We start from the raw sequence: 21,454 nt of genomic DNA, 5'->3' as shown, positions 1-21,454 counted from the left end.
AAACTGTGCTCTTGAATTCAAATCTATAAACTTCTAATATAAAAAGAATTATGCATGGCTTTCAGTACGAATAAAACTTGCCGAAATATTCATATATTGATAATATGCTAAATCTATATTAATAAACAAACAAGCTAAAACACTTACAAACCATCAAAATCAATCAACTAACCAATCTAAGGAGAACATGCCCTTTGATGCAAACAATTTGTCAATCAAATAACCGACACTATATATAGTCCAATATAATTATGTTTATTTTGTGCATGCCCAGTTCTATATTTATTTGTACCCATTTATATCTGAAACCTTTGCGTTATGACACAAGCATTATGATTATTCACAAAGTTTTATATATTTTATGATCAAAGACTATATCGAATTTACATTTATCGTGTTTATATAATGTGAGAAGTTGTGTTTTTGTAAATAACGCCATTAACATGTCCGTCTGCCAAAATTTTGATATTGTGACACAATTTAGCACAAAGCCAAGTCGTTTGCATAAAGATACGTAGGGATAAAGGATAATTAAGGTAGCACAATACAAAGATTTTTCATCCCCAATCAGACATCTTTAAACTGATGTAATTCCACTCATCTTTTTTTAAATTTTATAAATGAGGTACCAAAAGAAAGAAGAAGGATTAACCTTTCAAATTGTGATAATTTCATTGTGACATAATTATTACATAATCAATTGTTATGTAATTAGTTGCCATATTGTGATGTCCATACTTGAATGAATTTAGCTTCTTTGTTATTCATAGCATCCCAAAATATTTTATAGATTCTTGCACAACACAGTTTGACCTCCAAAACGGGGTCTCAGATTTTTCCAATTGTATTTCATTCTCTCATAAATCTACAATGAAATTTTCAACATCAATTCATAAGAGACCACTAAATGCATTTGGGTATAAAATTTGTTCTATTGATGTTTTTGGAAATCTAAGACATAGTTTTGGAGGTCAAGCTGTGTTGTACAAGAATCTATAAAATATTTTAGGATGCTATGAAGAACAAAGACGCTAAATTCATTCAAATGTGGACATCACAATATAGCAACTAATTACATAATAATTAATTATGTAATATTATGTCAGAATGAAATTATCACAATTTGAAAGACTAATCTTTCTTCTTTCTTTTGGTACCTCATTTATAATATATAAAGAAGGATTAAATGAATTAAATCAGTTTAAAGTTGTCTGATTGGGAGTGAACAAATCTTTGTATTGTGCTACCTTAATGTCGCAATTATACACAATGTATGTATCTTCACGATAATGACTTGGCTGTTTTCTCTTTGGTCGGGTTGTGGTCCCTTTGATACATTCTCCGTGTTTTTTTCGATGGAAAGGACATGGTTTTAAAATTTCGCTACGGAAAGTACACGTAGCAAAGTGGAGATGCGCAAAAACAATTTTCATACAATTGTGAATTGATAAAAGGTTTGCGAAAATAAATTTCTTTTCGTTATAAGGCTTAACGAATACCGTTATGCGTATTAATTTGCACGGGTGGATTCACCCGTGCATACCTAAGCGGGAATTAAATCATTCGACGGTTTGCATTCAATCAGTCTACACGTTTAATTCAATTGCTGTTAAGGTCTGTTTGACTTTTTTCTACTTCATGTCTGACGAGGAAGTCCAAAGTTCTCCGGAATGTGCACCTGCAAGAAGTCATTATAGGAGTGAAGATGACAATCCTACTAGCATCCCTACAGCTGAGGCTTTCTCGTTGTTTTCCTCAGGACATTGGTCGTCTAAGTGTCCAAAAATAAGCGGTCTAACAACACCAGCAGTTCCAAATGAGGTATTATCTTTGATTGACTTTAATTTATGTTTAGACACATATGAGTATGACAATGAGTGAGTACAAGTGTATAATGTAAAAGGTCGATTGTATTATAGCCTACAATTTTGGAAAGAAAAACTTTTATTGGCCGAGTTCAAAAAATTAGTTTTGCCTAAAGAATAGAATAGATTAGAATATACTTGAATCTGGTTTTTTTTTTGAAAATTACCGATGCACCTACTTCTGTATTTTTGGTATTTACGGGAGTCGCTAAGGAAGTTAGCACTCCCCCTTTTGTTGTTAATCCTTTATCGGTGTTGATTCTTGACCTCAGACACATACATCAATACAAAATGTTATTTAAATTTAAATACGAGGTTGTAAAGAGGCCAAAACGTATGCAGCAAATACAAATTTTGCATTTAAGTTTGATTCAAGACATCATCGGGGTACCTTCATATAGATATGCATGTTGAATCACAAAAGTTTCTTGTGTTTTCATAGAAAAGTGACACTTATAAATCCTTGTTATACGACTGCAAGGAAATTTGCAGCGGATATTGGTAAAATCATTGCATTACCACCCGCATTAGGTAATATATGTAGAATTTTGACAAGACACAGTCACTTACACCATTTAGTAAATGATCGATCCTCTTGGGACTCTAGAGTTAAGTTAGATCTTGTGTCTATTAAAGAGTTAGAATTTTGGCATTCTTCACTAAAATCTCAAGGTCAACTTGGCGAGAATTAAAGGCAGTGATTTTGACTTGGAAAGCTTTCCTGATCATTTTAAAATAAATTTCAAACTACTCACCGATTACCAAAACGTAGATAGAATATTGGAAGTTGGCAGTATGAAACTGGATTTGCCCAATCTAGCTATGGAGATTTTTTATTTTTGTACAGAAAATTCGATGTGTTTGAAAATTGAGTGGATACCAAGAACTTTGAATACTACCGCGGATCAGTATAGGAAAATATTTGATTTTGACGATTGGTCGTTGTCGGACAGAATTTTCCATTATTTTAATAAAATATTGGGACCTTTTTAGCTTAGATCGATTTGCGAATAGTGACAATGATTAACTCCCAAGGTATAATTCAAAGCTTTTTGATCCTTTAACAAAAGGTATATTTTTATAATTGATGCATTCACGTTTGACTGGTCAATCGATAATAATTTGCTCTTGTCACATGTATCTTTAATATCTTACACTGTAAAACATATTCAATTATGTAAAGCTAACGGTACATTGGATATCCCTTACTTGAAATCGACAGTTTTCTGGCCGATACTGGAGTCTGTTGACACCGGCAAGTTTGTTGGTTTAGTGCAAGACTTTGTTGAGTATAAAACCCCTTCTAGTTTTTTTTTTCAACAGGGGATGTGCTCAGAATTCGGTTTTCAACGATTATAGGTTTATTTCAAATGTGCTTGTATTGAAACTTGATGCTAAAGTGAATGAATGAATTTCGAGAAAAAATTCTTTATGCGGATCTTGCCGCTTTTTGATTTTTGATATTGTAACTGTAGATTGTACAATGTACATATGTTTAATATGCGGACCTTGCCGCTTTTATCACGGACCTGGCCGTGATGTTCTGTCCTTGAAGGATAGGACATTGCATATCTTTCCATGTCTTGTATTGAAACTTGATGCTAAAATGAATGAATGAATTTTTAATAAAAATATCTTTGTGCGGACCTTGCTGCTTTTTTTATTTTTATATTGTAACTGTAGATTGTACAGTGTACATAAATTATGTTTAATATGCGGACCTTGCCGCTTTTATCACGGACCTGGCCGTGATGTTCTGTCCTTGAAGGATAGGACATTGCATATCTTTCTATGTCTTGTATTGAAATTTGATGCTAAAATGAATGAATGAATTTTGAGTAAAACTTTCTTTATGCGTACCTTGCCACTTTTTGTTTTTTCATATTGTAACAGTAGATTGTACATTGTAAATGTGTTTACTATGCGGACCTGGCCGCTTGTATCACGGACCTGGTCGTGATTTTCTGTACTTGAAGGATAGGCAGAGGCGGATTTAGAGGGGGGCCCAGGGGGCCCGGGCCCCCCCTTTTTGAGAAAAAATTTGGTTGCTTATATAGGGAATCACTGAAGCGTGACTTGAGCGGGCCCCCTCTTAGATCAGTCAGTGGTCCCCCACTTATAAAAATTTCTAGATCCGCCAGTGATAGGCGAAAACCATACAAAAGAAAGAATTTAACTTCCTATTTAACCTGTATCAGGATAATTCTAACCTGTCCTATTGTAGGTTACTTTGTATGTTATAATTGGCTTATGCTTGATTTTTTAGATACAAAGAACTCTCTCTTTTATAATAATGAATATCAATTTTCATAAAACACACGTTGAAATTATAGTTCACAATGGCAAGACCGATATTTATAGACAAGGTAGTATAGTTATGATAGCAAATACGGATATTATACCAACTTATCCTGTTAATTTTTTTTTAAAATATTATTGTGACTTAATTAGCAATCTTAAGATTAATTCTTCGGAGTACATTTTTGTTCTTTGCAGCCCCCAAAAGATACCTTAGTATTGAGTAAAATATATAAGCCTTCATCTTATACTAGAGCCAGAGAAGCTTTAAGTGCAATAGGGTTAGACAAAAACAATTTAGTTTGTATAGTTAACGAAGAGGAGGCGCTTCTCAAGCCGCAAACAACGGTGTTTCAGATATGCTTTTCAAAGTTAATGGCCGTTGACGAGCCGAAAATTCTAAAGACGGATAGGTGAAAGACAGTCTGTTTCTTATACCTTGGCATCTTATATACACTCTTTCGCCTTTTGTCTCGACTGGATGTTGCAAACCTACATCCCATAGTATATTTGTGTTTTGTGTTATTAAGCCTTGTATAGAAAAGAAATGCTTTATGTTCGGTTGAACCCGTGAAAAAGAACATAAATAAATTTCTTTTCGTTATAAGGCTTAACGAATACCGTTATGCGTATTAATTTGCACGGGTGGATTCACCCGTGCATACCTAAGCGGGAATTAAATCATTCGACGGTTTGCATTCAATCAGTCTACACGTTTAATTCAATTGCTGTTAAGGTCTGTTTGACTTTTATTTTGTTTTTGTTTAAAAAAAACAAACCACTTGTTGTTCTATAGGTACTGTCTTTTACACGTATATTAAGATGATTCTTATAGAATTGTACAATTCAATAGATGCACATGTATACTGTCCAAAGTTACAGTATTTAATCAATTTCTCCTTTCATTCATTTAAATGTAGCTGCGAATTGTTTCTTATTTTTGTAATTATATTTTGTAGATTGTTCAGGCTATTGATCATACTTCTAGTGAAGAGAATGTGATAAGGACCGTTTTTTGGCGTAACACCTACCGCATTCTAATTTTTTTCCCACATGTTATTATGTTCTGAATGTATTATTAAAAGACTGGATGCTGCAAACCTACATCCCATAGTATATTTGTGTTTTGTGTTATTAAGCCTTGTATAGAAAAGAAATGCTTTATGTTCGGTTGAACCCGTGAAAAAGAACATAAGATTGCGTTAAATTACGTAAAAATTGATATTCAGAGAAAAATGACAATACGCTTCCTTACTATTCAATTCAGTATACGGCAATTATTTCTGGTTAATTGAAACATTACACAGTTGTCATTGCAGGCCCTTTCAGCGTTTTTTCAATAACACAGTTTTTTGGGTTGGTCGGTATACTACATGTAGTGTCGGTTGTTTGATTTACAAATTGTTTGCATCAAAGGGCATGTTCTCCTTAGATTGGTTAATTGATTGATTTTGATGGTTTGTAAGTGTTTTAGCTTGTTTGTTTATTGATATAGATTAAGCATATTATCAAGTTTGACGAATTTCACGTTCATTCATCGATGCTAATTTTGGTTGGTTGGTTGGTTGGTTGGTTGATTGATTAAATGCTTTATTGTCCTCATTCTAGGTACTTACATTGATTTGCTTTTAGAAAATAACTAAATATTTATTACCGATAGTTGTTGAAACTGAGATATGAACCGACCAATGGATGATTTAATTTTTTTGTGTGCAAAGAAATATAATAGGAAGAGTGGAAAACAGTTGGTTTATTCATAATGTCAGTTGTCTGTTGAATGGACATGAACAAGTGTCAGAGGAGGCGGGAACTGGAAGAACAATGTGAGCAAATAAGGGATATGATGGACAATCTTCTCTGACCGATTTTTGTCTGGGAGCAAAATGAATGGAATTGTGAGTATGGGAAGTTTGTGGAGTAAGTGAAATCACCCTTGTATACTCACCGTTAAAAGATCAACCAGTTGAGAAAAGGCAAATCAATATTTTTGTTAACTGACAACAGTAAATCATGTTTTAAGTATTGTATATACATATGTATAGTTTCGATTTGGAGATGGAAATGGAACACATAATTTTTAATATACTCCTGCAGAATGTTACCAGACCAGAGGAAGTCATATCATAAAACATTTGTTAATTATAATTCTGAACCATTGCTTGGAGAATGCCACGTTCATTTAATGTTTGGACAGTAGTTTTAAGGTATTTTCTACTAGTCCGAATACTAGTAATATCAGTAAGCTATTTCGATTGTTGTTGCTTCGATTCATTCCTATGAGAAAGCTAATTAGATTAAAATTAAAAAACCCTCAATAGATCTTGATTATGGACTAGGTTTTGTGTGATTAAAACGTACGCGATGGTTGTAATTTTGAATGATATATGGGATAAGCAGTTCAAAGTAATATTGTAACAATTACTCACACACATACATATATACATTGTACAGCAATTAAACAACACAATAACAACAGGAACTAAACAAAAGGCAAATAAGTCACAGTGTTGGTTAGAAAATGTTGATAATACTGCATATTATTTGAAAAATCAATCTGGTAAGACATGGTTTACTGCTGGTACTTTACAGCAGCCTGGCGCTATAATAAAGTTGAGGTTGGATACTCTAGTCCGTCAATGTCATGTTTTGAAGTTAACGCTTCGACGATCCGGCTGCAATGTGTAACAAGTATAAGCTGTTGCTTTTCAAAATTGTTACTTTCTTATAACTAACACAGTTAAAGTAGTAATTTTAAAGGTTATACTTGTAAGACATGCAGGAGTGGTTTTATACAAAAGACTAATTTCATTTCCCCCACCCGTGCTCATCTATACCTTTCACCAAAACTTTTGTACGATGCATTCATATTTTTATTATATGAAAGCGATTTCTTTATTGTTTTTATTGAAGAATTTGTTTCAACATCAGTGCAATGTTTATAATTCATGCACGGCTTTATTTTTATGCATTTCATGTATAATATTTGTGATGTGCAGGCTTTCCTAAATTTTTAAAGTTAAGATGAAATGTTAAAGATCCTACTGCCACACTAATATTATTAAATGGTAGGAATCGTGTTTTTTTTTATTGTGAGTATGAATGTAAATCATGAAAAGTAGGAATTTCATTAGTTTCTAATTGTGAGTATACATGTATATTATGAAACGGTAGGAATTGCACCAGTTTCTTATTGCTAGGATGAATGTATATCATGAAATGGTAGGAATCAAACAATTTTTTATTGTGAGTATGAATGTTTATTGAGACATTGCAGGAATTGAACAACTATCTTATTGTGAGTATGAATGTATATCTTGAGAAATAGGACTCGTACATGTTTCTTGTTGTGAATATAAAAACAGAAGATTTGCCAATGACAAAACTCTTCAGAAATTAACAATTATAGATCACCGTACGGCCTTCAACAATGAGCAATCGTACAATTTTCTAATTGTGTGTATTAATGAATATAATGATATGGTAGAATTTACAATTTTTTTGTGAGTAAGAATGTATTGTATCCTGATATGATAGGAATAGTGCAAGTTTCTTATTAATTGTAAGTATAAATCAATATTAGACTTGGTAGCAATGATAAACGATTTTTATTTTGATTATGAAAGTATATCATGAAATACGAATCGTTAAAGTTGCTTTTTGTGAGTGTTGATGTATATCATGAAATAGTACGAATTGTACAAGTTTCTTATTGTGAGTATGAATGTTTATCATGAAAGAGTAGGAATCGCTTAATTTGCTTATTGTAAGAGGAATGGATTTATATCATGAAATAGTACGAGTCGTACAATATTCTTATAATGCATATATAGAATAATTGCAATTTTGTTTTTGATACTGACTTTATCAGCAAGAATATCAAGCGAGCCCGCTAGGGCGAGCTGATATTCGAGCTGATGAAGTCAGTATCAAAAAATAAAATGCCATTATTCTTTTTATCGACAGTCTGTCGTAACTCTTGTTTGTTTTTGTAAAGAATATGACGTTAATTGAAATAATAAGTAAAACTACTTTTACGCGTACAAAACGTTGGGTTCGATGTTCGATTGTATGAATGAAGTCGCGTGCATTTCATTGATTAATTGAAGCGGATGAACAGGAACATGTGACGTTACTGCACTGATACATGACGTTATTGCCTAATATTTTCGAGTATCAAGTCCTGTCCATGATATTGAAAATATTAGGCAGTAAGATCAAAGGGAAAATGTTCTAATTGCCGATAAAAAATATATATCATGAAATGGTAGGAGTCGTACAATTTACGTTATTCATACTAGTTATCTTCATCTACGGTTATACCCGATTTTAAAAAGATAATTCTGTAATACCACCATTGGTTTTACCCCTAAGATAGATATAGTAAGATGTGATATGAGTGCCAATGAGACAACTCTCCATCCAAGTAAAAATTTATAAAAGTAAACAATTAAGTTGAAGGTACAACCTTCAACACGGAGCTTTGGTCTTTGTTAAATTTGCACTTTTCACAAAATTGTGCAGAATTTATCTTTGATTCAAATAAAAAAAATACTTGACATAAGTAAACTTTTATCCTGTGGTCATTTTGTATAAATTTCCTGTTTACAAAACTTAGAATTTTTCGAAAAACTAAGGATTTCCTTATCCCAGGCATAGATTAACTTAGCAGTATTTGGCACAACTTTTTGAAATTTTGGATCCTCAATGCTCTTCAACTTTATACTTGTTTGGTTTTTAAACTATTTTGATCTGAGCGTCACTAATGAGTCTTATGTAGACGAAACGCGCGTCTGACGTACTAAAATATAATTCTGGTACCTTTGATAACTATTCCCCCTGAAAAGCCATCTTATAATATTTGTTCATTTAGTATTTAAGATATGAAGTCGAACACTTAATTGTAATTATTAGTTATATTTATCTATATATAACTATTTCAGGCTCACAGGCCAATGTATTAGCATTGAGGTCTTGTTGATACTGGTATTTGTTACATTTATATGTAGCTAATTTCATGTGATATTAAGACTAAGCAGGAATAGTTTTCATTGTTGGTTACTTCTAGCCAAATATCAGACTGTACAACAGTGAAATAAACTAAATTGCTATTAATTTGCCTGTACACTAACTTCATGTATTCTAATACAAACACAATTGATTGATTTTTCTCGAGACAATCTTTCGAGCATTGGGTTCTTGACCCAGGTTTCCGACATTTTCCACAATATTTGAAATGTAGTCATTTGACTGCAATTCAAATATAGTTTAACCGAGTTAACTATTTTTTGGTGGTTTTCCTGGCCGGCGGGACTGACAGAGCAACATATATCTAGAATACACATGATCATACAATTATATCTGATTTTTCATGTACATAAATTATGAAATTATGAGTTATATTTTGTATGGATCATTAGAAATACACTGTTTGTTATATGAATAAATTCTGTGTCTACCAGTCTTTTGGGGCTATCGGCTATAGATATATAGGTTGAAGTAATTTTTTTATATAATAAGAATAGTTCATTGTGAAACTTATATTTTCTTACCTTTCTGTACCTGAAGGGACACACTAGTTTGTTTTCTCACGTGGTTTTATATAATTTTACATGCAAAATTAATTACAAAAATAAATAGAATGACATATTTATTATGTCTATCTGTGAAAACATTTAATTAAAACATTTATTTCTCATCTATGTTTGTAGTATACAAATGTATAACTGAAGGTATGTTTATCATTTTTACATTATTTTCAATTTTCTTAAAATACACTTTTGTAAAAACGGTTTAGTTTTCGAAATTTGTATTTTTTCAATAATTAAAACCATATTTATGCCAAAACTTTTGTACTTTTGACGACTTTTTTTAAAACTCATGACAATATATTATATCTATGTCGTCACGCTGTACATAGCGTACTTACTTCTGCTATCGAAAGTCCTATCTGGCCAACCAGAAACATTAATCAAATTAGTGTTTGCTTCTTTGGCTTACTACCTCTCATATAGAAACATGCAGTATGTATCCATGTAGGATGGCATGTCTTCTGGCAAACTTGCTTACATAACAAAGCTGGATGTACTTTCCTGAATATGAATGATATATATTCCCGCTGTACATTAAGCAGTAATCTATTAAGAAAATGTAAACTTCAAGTTAGATATTCCTACATACGTTATTGCTTCCATAAAGAAAAAATAAATCGATTACACTCGTTCGTTACAATTCAATAGACATGCTTAACTATTTGAACAGCCTCTATATCAAACGTTTAGCCCAATTGTCTGTGAGCATCCTTGTTATCCTTCCTTGCATCACACACACACTATGTTTAGGGTTACCATAACGTCTGACACAGTGAAAGCTACAAACAAATTACATGTGTATCACCCTTTTCATATTCATGATTATTAGGGTTACCATAACGTCTGGCACAGTGAAAGCTACAAACAAATTATCTCCCTTTTCATATTCGTGATTATTTATTCGAAGCATTAGATTTTGTGTCTATTTTACAATTTGAAGAAGACTCGTAATTCATTTACAGAAAATGTCGACTCATCAGACACTAGTTTAAGTTGTTTGGTCTTTTATTTTGAAATATATTTATTTCTGAATTTATATTCTGCGCACGTTTAAATTCGTCATAAATTTGCAATCCCTATTTTATCTCCAATTGATGATTCGCAGATACAAATATACAGTCAAATAAATTTATTTCCTATGTTGAAAATTGTCTTTCATTTCTTCATAATCGTATGTTAAATGTACTTGTATGTTCAATGAAATAACATGCAAACACGCATAGTTTAAAAAAAAAAGAAATAATCAAATCTAATGACAAATGTGTTAGGTTATGTTTAACATGCGTAGTTTGCTCGATAGAAAGATATAATTCATGTTTGTAAATTTTTATAAACATGTACCAAGTGCGTCGTTACTTTTTGTCAGTCACCGAATTATTTCACGTTAATGCTCTATTGTTACAGTAACTAATAATAATTGTAGTAATAAAAATATCATAGAACTTTACTAGACTTAAATTGTTTTGTTTATCATGCATCTCGGAATAACAAAACTAGTTATGTTTATATTCTTTGGCTACTGAAAGTAGTTATGTGACTATCTTATATCTTTATAGATATTATTTTTTGGAGAATTGCGCAATTTAAATGACAGACCGTTGATTGTTTCTATCAAATGTATTGTTAGCTTTAGTAAATACGGGACTATTCAGATAGAACTTGATATATTATATAGATACCAGTATATGGTTGAAGTCTGTAGGATGCATTAAAACAAACTCATCAAAGCGTTTAGAATTAACTTATTATTTTGTACGCCAGATGCCTGTTTTGTCTACATAAGACTCACCAGTGGCGTTCGATTGCAAACAGTTGTAAAATCAAATAAGGTGTTGAAGAGCATTTAAAACCCAAAAGTCCAACACGTTATTCCACATACAACAAAGACAATTAATACAGTGGGTATCTTCGTGTTTCGCGATTGGCTTATTCAAATTTTTACAGGATATAACGGATTTGCTTATATATCATATTATAAAAGAAGTGCTGAGTACTAGGCTGTTTCACTCTTGAGGACGAAACGTATTTCAATACTGGCATTGTCACAGTAGTTGTGAAAACTAATTATATATACCAGAAACCAAATGATTTACACAAGACGCTCATTTCGTCTGCACAAGACTCTACATAGGATGCGCTCGAAGTCCTCACAAATAATTATTTGAAGTAAAAATGCTTCCTTACTATAAATACTTGTGGATGTAGTCAAACGTATGATTTTACTATATTTATTTTCAGAGTCCTTGCCAGCTTTCATTATTATTTGTTTCGTTGGGTTGCTTTATTGACGAATACCAAGCATCTTCTATAACTCTTATATACATAATGGTAGTAAAAAAAGTGTTCACAAAACAATTTGCCTGGAATTGACCTTCTGTTGTTATTTTTTCTATGGTCGGGTTGTTGTCTCTTTGACACATTCCCCATTTCCATTCTCAATTTTATAGCCTACTGTTGAAAATGTTTGCCATAAAACATTGAAAAATACATAGTTTTCTCCGCTAGTATTTACCTGGGAATATCAAATGAAATGTATATAGCAGGGGAGACCGATAGTAGTAATGTAACTCCCTCAAGCAAAGTTGGCTTTAGATGAATTTGACTATTTATTTTAGGTATTTTTGACATATAACTCTTCAACGGTTTCGGTACTTATACATCTTCGGATTTCAAATTTTGGCTTTGAGCGTTCCTAATGAAGATTAATCCAGAAAAGGGCTTCGGACGCAAGAAAATTATTAAACGTGTTGTTTACCATTTTTTATAACATGATCTAGTTACCAATATGACAATAACCAATTGTTATTTTTTTCAGATAAACTCAACAATGGAAGTGAAATTAAAGGCTAAAGACTTGATTTCAACGCAAAGAAGATGGTACTCATCCGAAGCACTTGATAGCGTGTATTATAAGGTACCTGTCAAGAGACGTTCGAAAATCGGAAAGATTAAGGACAACTGCTTTTGCTCTAGAACACGCGTTTGGAAAGTGTTGACAACACTGCTACCTATAATTAAATTCATTGAGAAATACAAAACGCCAAACATTCTAGGTGATTTCCTTAGCGGTCTAACAGCAACATTCTTACACCTTCCACAGGGGCTTGGGTTTGGAATATTAGCGGGACTCCAACCAATCAATGGCTTGTACACAACTTTCTTTCCTGTTTTGATATATATGTTTTTTGGGACGTCTCCACACGTTTCTTTCGGATCTAATGCGGTCATGGCTCTTTTGACACAGACTGTTGTCAAACGCGAGGCTGATCGCTATTTAAGTAGCAACGCACTGCATTTAATATCAACGATTAATCATTCAGATGAGTCTACGGGAAACAGTTCTTCTCGTTATTTACAAAACAACTTGGAGGACATCAAAGTTGGAGCCGCCATGACAGCGTCCTTACTGACAGGATTAATTTTAGCTGGACTTGGTATTTGTCGTCTTGGATTTCTGACACGATACATGTCGGTTAGTTTTATCGGCGGTTTTACAACGGCAGCAGCAATTCATATAGCTTCAAGCCAAGTTCCTAAAATGCTTGGCATCGTCGTGTCACCTCATTCTGGAGCAGGAAAGTTAGTGAAGATGTACATTGAGCTTTTCTCAAATATAGAATTAGCCGTTATTTCGGAACTTGTGATTGCAGTAATTACAATTATTATTTTACTCATTGTAAAAATTCTGATTAACGAAAAATATAAAGATCGCATGAAAATACCAATTCCTATTGATTTTATCGTTGTCATTATAGGGACTATCGTTTCATATTTCGGTAAATTCGAAAACAATTTCGATGTAAAAATTGTAGGAGATATTCCTTCAGGATTTCCAATGCCTAAAGTTCCGGCATTACACACTGCATCTTCAATGATAATGGACTGTGTTGTAATGGCAATATTATCTCTAGCGATGACAATATCATTAGCAAAACTAACTGCCAAAAAGCATGGAATATCAATTGATGATAACCAGGAATTGATTGCATATGGCATAAGTAACATAGGCTCTTCGTTTTTCTCTTGTTTTCCCCAAGCAACAGCACCCCCTAGAACAATGGTTCTTAGCAATTTGGGCGCGAAATCAACATTGAATGCCATACCAACTGGACTCATTATACTGCTAATTATTTTGTGGATAGGAACTCTTTTCGAATCACTTCCTGTTGCAATCTTGGCAGCTATGATAATTGTGGCTATGAAGAATCTATTGATGCAATTTGGAGATATACCAAGGCTTTGGCGAATAAACAAGTTTGATTGTATAATTTGGCTGATTACTTTTTCTGTATCAGTACTGGTCGATTTGGACTATGGACTAATGGCTGGCATAGGCTTCTCAATATTATCCATTGTGATTCAAAATCAGATGGCATCTGGCAAAGTTATTGGTTACTCTGACCGAGAAGACATATTTGTAGATTCGAAAAACCGTGTTCACGTCATCGAAATCAGTTCTATCAAAATTTTCCAATATCAAGCACCACTGCATTTCGCGAATGCAGAAAATTTTAGAAAAATATTATATAGCCAAGTTGCAGACGCCATTAAGCTTAAGAACAGGAAAGAAAAAGATGAAATAGTAAAAGTTGAAAATCAGGATGTATCTGAGAAAGGGAAGAAACTTGAACAAAATATCCGTCACATCATTCTTGATTTTCAAATGATCAGTAATGTAGATTTATCTGGGATAAATATTCTTACTCAGATCATGAAGGAGTACAAAGCCGTTGATATAGAGATATACATTGTAAAGTGTTCTTCAAAAATCACAGAAACACTAAGAGCAGCTGACTTCTTTGAAAACTTTCCAAAAGAGAATATGCTTTATGATTTGGCAGATGCAGTTTATGTTATCAACTCAAATAAAGCTACCGATAACAATGAAAATACCACAACGAAATCAAATTTGAGAGAAAACACGAAACTTTGAACAATGTGAAACGTCTAAATTCCAATTACATAGACGTACAACAATACACAACTTATAGTGCTTTCCGATGATACTTTTCCATATTTATTTACTTTGATTTCTATACCTTACAAGTTGGGAATACAATTTGTTGACAAGAAAGTAAAACAAATCTGAAGCGGCCGATTTCAAGTCTTCAAAAACAACCTGATTATGTTGGTTCTCTATGGAAATTCAGCGTTACTTCGGAAACACAAATTTTCCTCGGAGTTCAGTTTTTAGTTATTTTTGCTGTTTACCCTGATCGCTTTTTGCTTAATCGAATTATGACTATTGAACAGCGGTATACTACTGTTGCCTTTATTTACAATAAGTGTCAGAGCAGAAATACGTCAAAACAATTTAACATATAATTGATAAAAGGTTTATTATTCTGCAAATGTTTGCGTTTTTCCCGAAGGATAGCGTTATAACGATCAAATATATATATTTAGAGAGCAAATTGAAATCATCGCTTGTTTTTATCGTAGGGTTTTCCTCTGCATGCATTGTCAATTTCTGGGAAAGATTCGAGATATTAGGCAGAATATACTTTTTTTATATCCTCAATTGTCCGAAACTGAAATGATGTAAAAAATGGCTGACAAATGTGTTTGGCATGCCACAAAAGCAGGTTCAACTCACCATTTTTTTTTTATTAAAATGTCCTGTACCAAGTCAGGAAAATGGCCATTGTTATATTATAGTTCGTTTCTGTGTGTGTTACATTTTAATGTTGTGTTTCTGTTGTGTCATAGTTCTTTTAGCAACGTTTTCCGTTAAAACTTTTCATATTTTGTGATCTCTCATTATTATTCAACAATCTGCAATACATATTTCGTTTTACATATTGATCATGCAATATTTTGTTATTACAAGATTAAATGGCACTCGATGTTAACATACATGATCGTTATGATGATTTTTAACACTTTAAAACCAATCACATAACAGTTACAAATGCCCTTATTGTTTATTTTAAAGATTGACAATTTGAGTTTTCACATAAATTTGATTTCTCAATAGGTAAAAAATAATATCAACGAAAATTAACGAACACATAGTAGATTATTGAATTTTGATAACTATAAACTATTTTTAAGGAAGTTTGCAGTTTTACCAGAAAAATGTATTTATCCACATGCTGTCATAAGCGATATGGACCCTTGAAACATTCAAAACGTATTCAAATGAAACCAATTCGTTGTTTCAGAAACATATGCAAATACAAACAATGATGATTTCAAAGCATTGAAATTGCATGACACATGGTTTATGTTACACTATATCAGGTGTCTCTGAAAACAATGGTACGAAAACATTTTGCTGATGAAAACATTGTGATTTTAATTAAAGTTGAAATTTAACGTTCTGATAAATATGAAGCACTATATAAAAAAGGAATTGAATGATCCAGTCTTTTCATTTGGTTTAATACAATGGAGAAGTTGAAACCAGTCATTTGAATGATGTCTTTTCGTTGCCATCACAAATTTCAATACAGATTGCATTTCTTGGCAGGATTCATCGGAGAGTTAACTTGACATCTAAATGCTTGGGAAAACTCTCTCACGTGTGACATTGCACTATTTGTACTGAAATAAACAGATTGAGTTTGAAAAAAGGTATAACGATGTATATATTAATATGAAACGCCGTTTATGTACTTAAAAAATTAACTAGCACAAACAATACAACTGTATACACTCATGAAAGATGTAAGGCTTACTTTCTTGTACGTCAGACGTGAGGAGATATCCGTATTTTAAATTTCATAATTTCAGACTAAAAGGCGGAATGTGTTTGAAGTCTTTGATATTTTGTTAAAAAAAAAAGAAAAAGAAAAGAACCAAATTGAAAGGCAAACTAAAAAAACGGGAAGACATAAAAACTGACAAAATCAAACGTTATCAATCAACGGAAGAAGCAAGAGAGAACTGACATATTGATGACTTGGTACAGACTTTTTTCGTAGAAAATGATGGCAGAACCTGATTTAATAGCTAACTTAACCTCCTACCTTAATGACAGTTGTTTAAAGTTCCGTTGTAATGACGAAATTGGTTGAGCAATCCAAACAAACATGCAATTATTAACTTTTTTCCAGTGTAACTTGGATGGAAAGTTGTCTAATTTGCGCTCATACCACATCTTCTTAGCTACATATAACAGTTTAATGCGAAAAAAGTCGCCTAATCTATAATTTTACTGATTATGTCCTGAGTGTGCAATTGCGACTGAGTGTTGAATCGTAAAACGGGTGATGCATGTATAGCAAAAGACGCTTACTTCGTCGACGCATACGGTCTTGCCCTTTTTAAGATTCCCGGAGTATGTATTTGTTGCATTGTTTCTTAAATCATACATAAGACATTGACAAAATACTGTTATCTAAATAAGTGCACTATACAGAGACACGCTAAAGACACATTCGATAACACAATGAATACATACGCTATATCTTCAGATACACTGCCCCGGATAGCTCTACTGTATGCATATCTGTCATTTCTATTAAAGCATTCACTCTGTAAAGTAAAAGGTTAAAAACAATTACTAAAGATAGTATTATTATTATTTTGAAGGCGCATTTCGTCTACAAATGAATCACTTATGAGTGACGCTCGTAAAACCTTTTTTTAAGGTATTTCTATTTCTTAAGTATGAATGGAATGGGTCAATACTGAACTACGCATAATACCAAACATTCAGTCGCCCTCTTCATACAGTACTCAACATTATACAAATGTCTATTCCGTTTGTCAAATTCTTAATTGATCTGATCTCTCTAGAAAAGTTGTAAAGGAGAGTACACCCCATTTCCCCTGAATTCATTTCATACCAGGGCCATTCTCAGGAAGTCTTTTTGATATTTTCCCTTATGCTAAGTGTCACAGCCAAGTATGTGTACATTAAGGTTTTATAAAATTTTGGTTGATTTCTAAACAGATCATTAGATTAATGACGTATGAAGAATATCGATAACCGCATTTCTGATAATTTTGACAATATCTTGCATTTATCCTAAAAATACAAGAAAGACAAATTTAAATCATCGAATCAGTAATTCGGGTCCAGTTAGAAGGAATATGCAAGAAACATTTAAATATTTTGAATAAAATAGTTCCTACACATAGCAGTATTTCTGACAACAGTTAAGTTTTTGGATTATCAGTGGACTTATTCACAAAGAGACAGATAGAAGGAAGACATGTCACATGACCCGGACACCTTCTTCTGACTCCGAGTGACCAGTATTTGCTCTTACTCTTGAATGTCGCGTGTTTGGCTAAAAAGCAGCAAATACCAATTACAGTCTTTCGGTTACACTATGTTAGAGAAAGAAACATACCTGTGCATATGACACAAAGAACATTTGTTCATTCGATAGACCTGTTCCTGGAGATAGTTTCTCAATCGTGTTGGCCGCCATCCATTTCTGATAAGCCTATCAAAAAAAGTCGATTATTACAAATTAAATAACTTAATTTTAAGATATCTCAAATAAATCATTTTCTGTTTTTACAAATAAAGGATAAAATATAAAATTGATTTTATAAAAACGTATAATGTTATGTCCACGTCTTTTTTTTTTCTGTCAAACTTATAAAAATTTATTTTGAAAGAACATTATGTAGTGCCAAATGAAGTATGAAAGTATTTATATTATATCAATAAAGTGAAGTTGCCGTGAATTGATTCATTTTAAATGTTGATTACATAAAATATAAAAATCATTTAAAAACAATTGGTCTCTTATAAGATCTTCCAATTACCTTGAAAGCTAGCTTGACTCCACTTGCAATTGCCATTCCTTCACGAGCATACCTCCGTCCATTTACTGGAACCTTAGAGGAAAATATTTGGGAGGCTATTTATAAATCTTGCGTTTGGAAATTATACTAAACCAAGACAAGATACTGCAGCAATTCATATGTCATACAAAAGCAGTGACAGATTATCAATTTACTGACAGAAAAAAAGACACAATTTAGATTTCATTTCAACTACAAAACATTTTTTTCTGATAGTATTATTGCATTGGAAAATTTGAGATAATGACACTTTTGCTCTAGTTAGAACTAAGGAAAAGGTAAAATGTAAATGTAATACTTCTACTAAATAGATATAAGTCTGGGTTACATTTGATACTTATCGCGTTTTCATTACTATGATACGAGACTGACTCCATGTGTTAATTCTATCAACATTTTTTCATGTAACCTCTTTAAACAGTTTTACAATGGAGACACTTGTTCCACATTTAATGTAGATTGGCGAAAACACGAACGGAAATATCCACAAAAATACTACTTTCCTTAATACACGAAAAGTGATATCCTCGAAAATAACAGAATAGAAAGTATTATTCAAGACTAACGTTATACTTCATATTTTGGTTGCCATTCTGAAACAGAAAACATACCGGTTGAAGGGAAAATTGACCAGCTATAGCAAATGGTCCCATTGTTTTATTATTGAAGTAATCTATAAAACAATTTGTGGTAGTGTTATATGACAGTTTGGTTTTATTTGACCACCATCCTTGCACATTGTAGTCTCCTTTACTATCATAAACAGAACCTACAAATAAAATTTGATATAAGAAATCTGAAATGTATTAGTAGAAAGAATCCATTTCAAAGAAAGATTACGCGAAAGCCAGGGAAACTTTAACCGTTTTTGTCGTCAATAATTCAATATATTTAGTGATGTCTGATCTTACGTATATCCTTCCGGAGCACCTGATTTCACTCCCGGTTTTTAGTGGAGTTCGTGTTGTTTCTTAATTATTATTTATAACTGTTGATGTAAATGTCCTTTGGTTTTGTGAGTCTTTGTTTACTCCTTGGTTTTGATTGTTATTGCCTTATTACTTACAATGGTAATTCAGAACATATGTACAATAAGTGATTGATTGATTGATTGTGGTATGATTAACGTCGAGTGGCAAAACTTCTCTCATATTCAGGAAGAGAACAACCAACGAATACAGGATGTTAGCAGTGTAATCGGGGAATTAATCGGGATGATGGACGAAAAATTTGAGATGCCACTAGAAGTTGAGGGTATTGAATTGGGACACATATTCAACATGCAGCAGGTCACCCATGGACACCTAAAAGGTCCAAGGACACAGTTATCGTCCTTTGGTTTACGAATATAGTCCCTAGTGTAAACCGTGTATAACTTGCATGTTTTATTTGATACACTTTCCCAATTTATTTCTTGATATTTAATGCATGAAATATTAAGTAGGGGGATGTTATTACATGTTTAAAAAATGTGGGTGCTGAACCTTTATGTTAAGTAGTGATTTGGTCCAGTTCAAAAAGGTCAAATTTTATCACGTCTGCAGCTGTCAAACTGAATTTTACACCCCCTTAACACAGAATTGTCAATATTTTGAGTAAGAGCTGGTAGAAGTTTCTATAATTTTGATATTATGTGTTTCACTGGTAGTACACTACGCTGTAAAAATCTTTTTGAGAAAGAGCAGGTGCGATTTTTTTTAAATTTGAATTTATTGTCTTTAGAAGAAATGCACTACGAAATAACTGTGTTCTCGGGTCAAAAGAGTTGTTGCCATATTCTGACCCAATGTGGCTGCGAATGATTTATACACCCCGTACAGACAAACACTTAATTGTTATGCTAAAAAATACAAAAGAGTTTAATATCAGACTAGGACGCACGAATATATCGCATTTGAAAGTGCATAAATATTTAACAACAATAGGCTTTCATAACAGTTGTTATGTGCATTGAAAATAGAAAAATCATTTATCAATCCATCCTGGGCTACTGATAATTGCACTCACATGCAAGTTCTTTAACTTTACAAGAGTGACAGTGAAAACATCATAGATTTTGATTTATGCCAGGATACAATTTTGAACATTATAAATTTCAAAATTTTCTTACGCTTGTTATATATGCATTCATTTGTTATATTTCATTTAGAGGCATGCAAGTTACATTACCGAGTAAATATATATTATGAAGCGTGGGACTTTCACTGATACTCATAATGCCTTATATTTTTAAGGATTCTAACAAAATTCTTATCAACAACTACTGCAATATCTCTCGGTAGATATTCACTTGCCGTCTTCTTTTGTAAAGAGAGAAACCCGTTTTAATTGTCCCGATGTAGATGTCTCACTGCTTCATCTTCTTGTGCAAGGTCTTTCACAGTGTGCATAGAGTTTGATATTTGTTGTAATTTATAGCTTACAATAATTTGTATTGCAGGTATTTTTGTAGAACGTGTTATCTTCTTAATTTTCATCTAAATTGAACATACCATATCGGTCTATTGCATGGACCAGATAATGTCCTAACAAACTTCCCATAGAACCAAAGTTCGTGTAATGCGGAAGTGAATAATCATAGACAGGAAATTGCAGCAAACCAGCCGGCACAATTAGCTCATGCCAAGGTCCATAGTATTCCATATAAGTGTCATAAGTATGTAAAACCCATCTTGATCTGTCTTCTCCGACACGTAACCGGTTGTTCCAGTCTTTGAGTTTGAATTTGTTGAGGTTAAGTTCATTTTCAAAATAATCAGTTCTGCTTATTTTTAACTGTAAAAGTGAAACATTTTGATTGAAACAAATACTAGTTCTGATGTACTACTACAACTGTTTAAATGTCGTACGAAAACTTTTATAAGTACAAGTTTGTTGATATTAAACAACATACCTAATGTCTGAATATAAAATTACTTCCTTATATTATTGTAGTAG

The 21,454-nt window shown here is 32.6% G+C and overlaps 3 protein-coding genes across 5 annotated transcripts in view; 1 reads left to right on the top strand and 2 right to left on the bottom strand.

The window, feature by feature from the left end:
• LOC139480969 (Fanconi anemia group E protein-like) overlaps window positions 1-6,663 on the bottom strand; it is a 31,927-nt gene extending 25,264 nt beyond the window's left edge. The window contains exon 1 of the mRNA XM_071263965.1: window positions 6,590-6,663. The gene's annotated coding sequence lies outside the window, so the exon portion shown is untranslated. The remainder of the gene's footprint in view (window positions 1-6,589) is intronic.
• Window positions 6,664-7,160: 497 nt separating this feature from the next.
• Window positions 7,161-15,755, top strand: LOC139480961 (sulfate transporter-like). 3 transcript variants are annotated; one of them, XM_071263953.1, is made up of 2 exons: window positions 7,161-7,252; window positions 12,567-15,755. In XM_071263953.1, exons 1-2 carry the CDS (start codon window positions 7,226-7,228, stop codon window positions 14,682-14,684), a joined length of 2,145 nt encoding a protein of 714 aa, XP_071120054.1. In that variant the 5' UTR covers window positions 7,161-7,225; the 3' UTR covers window positions 14,685-15,755. The 3 variants fall into 3 exon arrangements, with proteins under 3 accessions (XP_071120054.1, XP_071120056.1, XP_071120055.1); XM_071263955.1 differs by having other exon boundaries at window positions 7,161-7,228; window positions 12,567-15,605; XM_071263954.1 differs by lacking the exon at window positions 7,161-7,252 and adding an exon at window positions 9,809-9,892 and having other exon boundaries at window positions 12,567-15,605.
• Window positions 15,695-21,454, bottom strand: part of LOC139480960 (endothelin-converting enzyme 1-like) — a 20,326-nt gene continuing 14,566 nt past the window's right edge. The window contains exons 9-14 of the mRNA XM_071263952.1: window positions 21,010-21,292; window positions 19,129-19,286; window positions 18,479-18,550; window positions 18,055-18,150; window positions 17,157-17,230; window positions 15,695-16,297 (exon numbers count right to left, since the gene is read on the bottom strand). Coding sequence (XP_071120053.1) covers window positions 16,198-16,297; window positions 17,157-17,230; window positions 18,055-18,150; window positions 18,479-18,550; window positions 19,129-19,286; window positions 21,010-21,292 — 783 coding nt within the window. The 3' untranslated portion in view covers window positions 15,695-16,197. The remainder of the gene's footprint in view (window positions 16,298-17,156; window positions 17,231-18,054; window positions 18,151-18,478; window positions 18,551-19,128; window positions 19,287-21,009; window positions 21,293-21,454) is intronic.

Source organism: Mytilus edulis, chromosome 7 (assembly GCF_963676685.1).
Source record: "Mytilus edulis chromosome 7, xbMytEdul2.2, whole genome shotgun sequence".
NCBI classification, from domain to species: Eukaryota; Metazoa; Mollusca; class Bivalvia; order Mytilida; family Mytilidae; genus Mytilus; species Mytilus edulis.
This window is presented reverse-complemented; position numbering and strand designations above follow the sequence as displayed.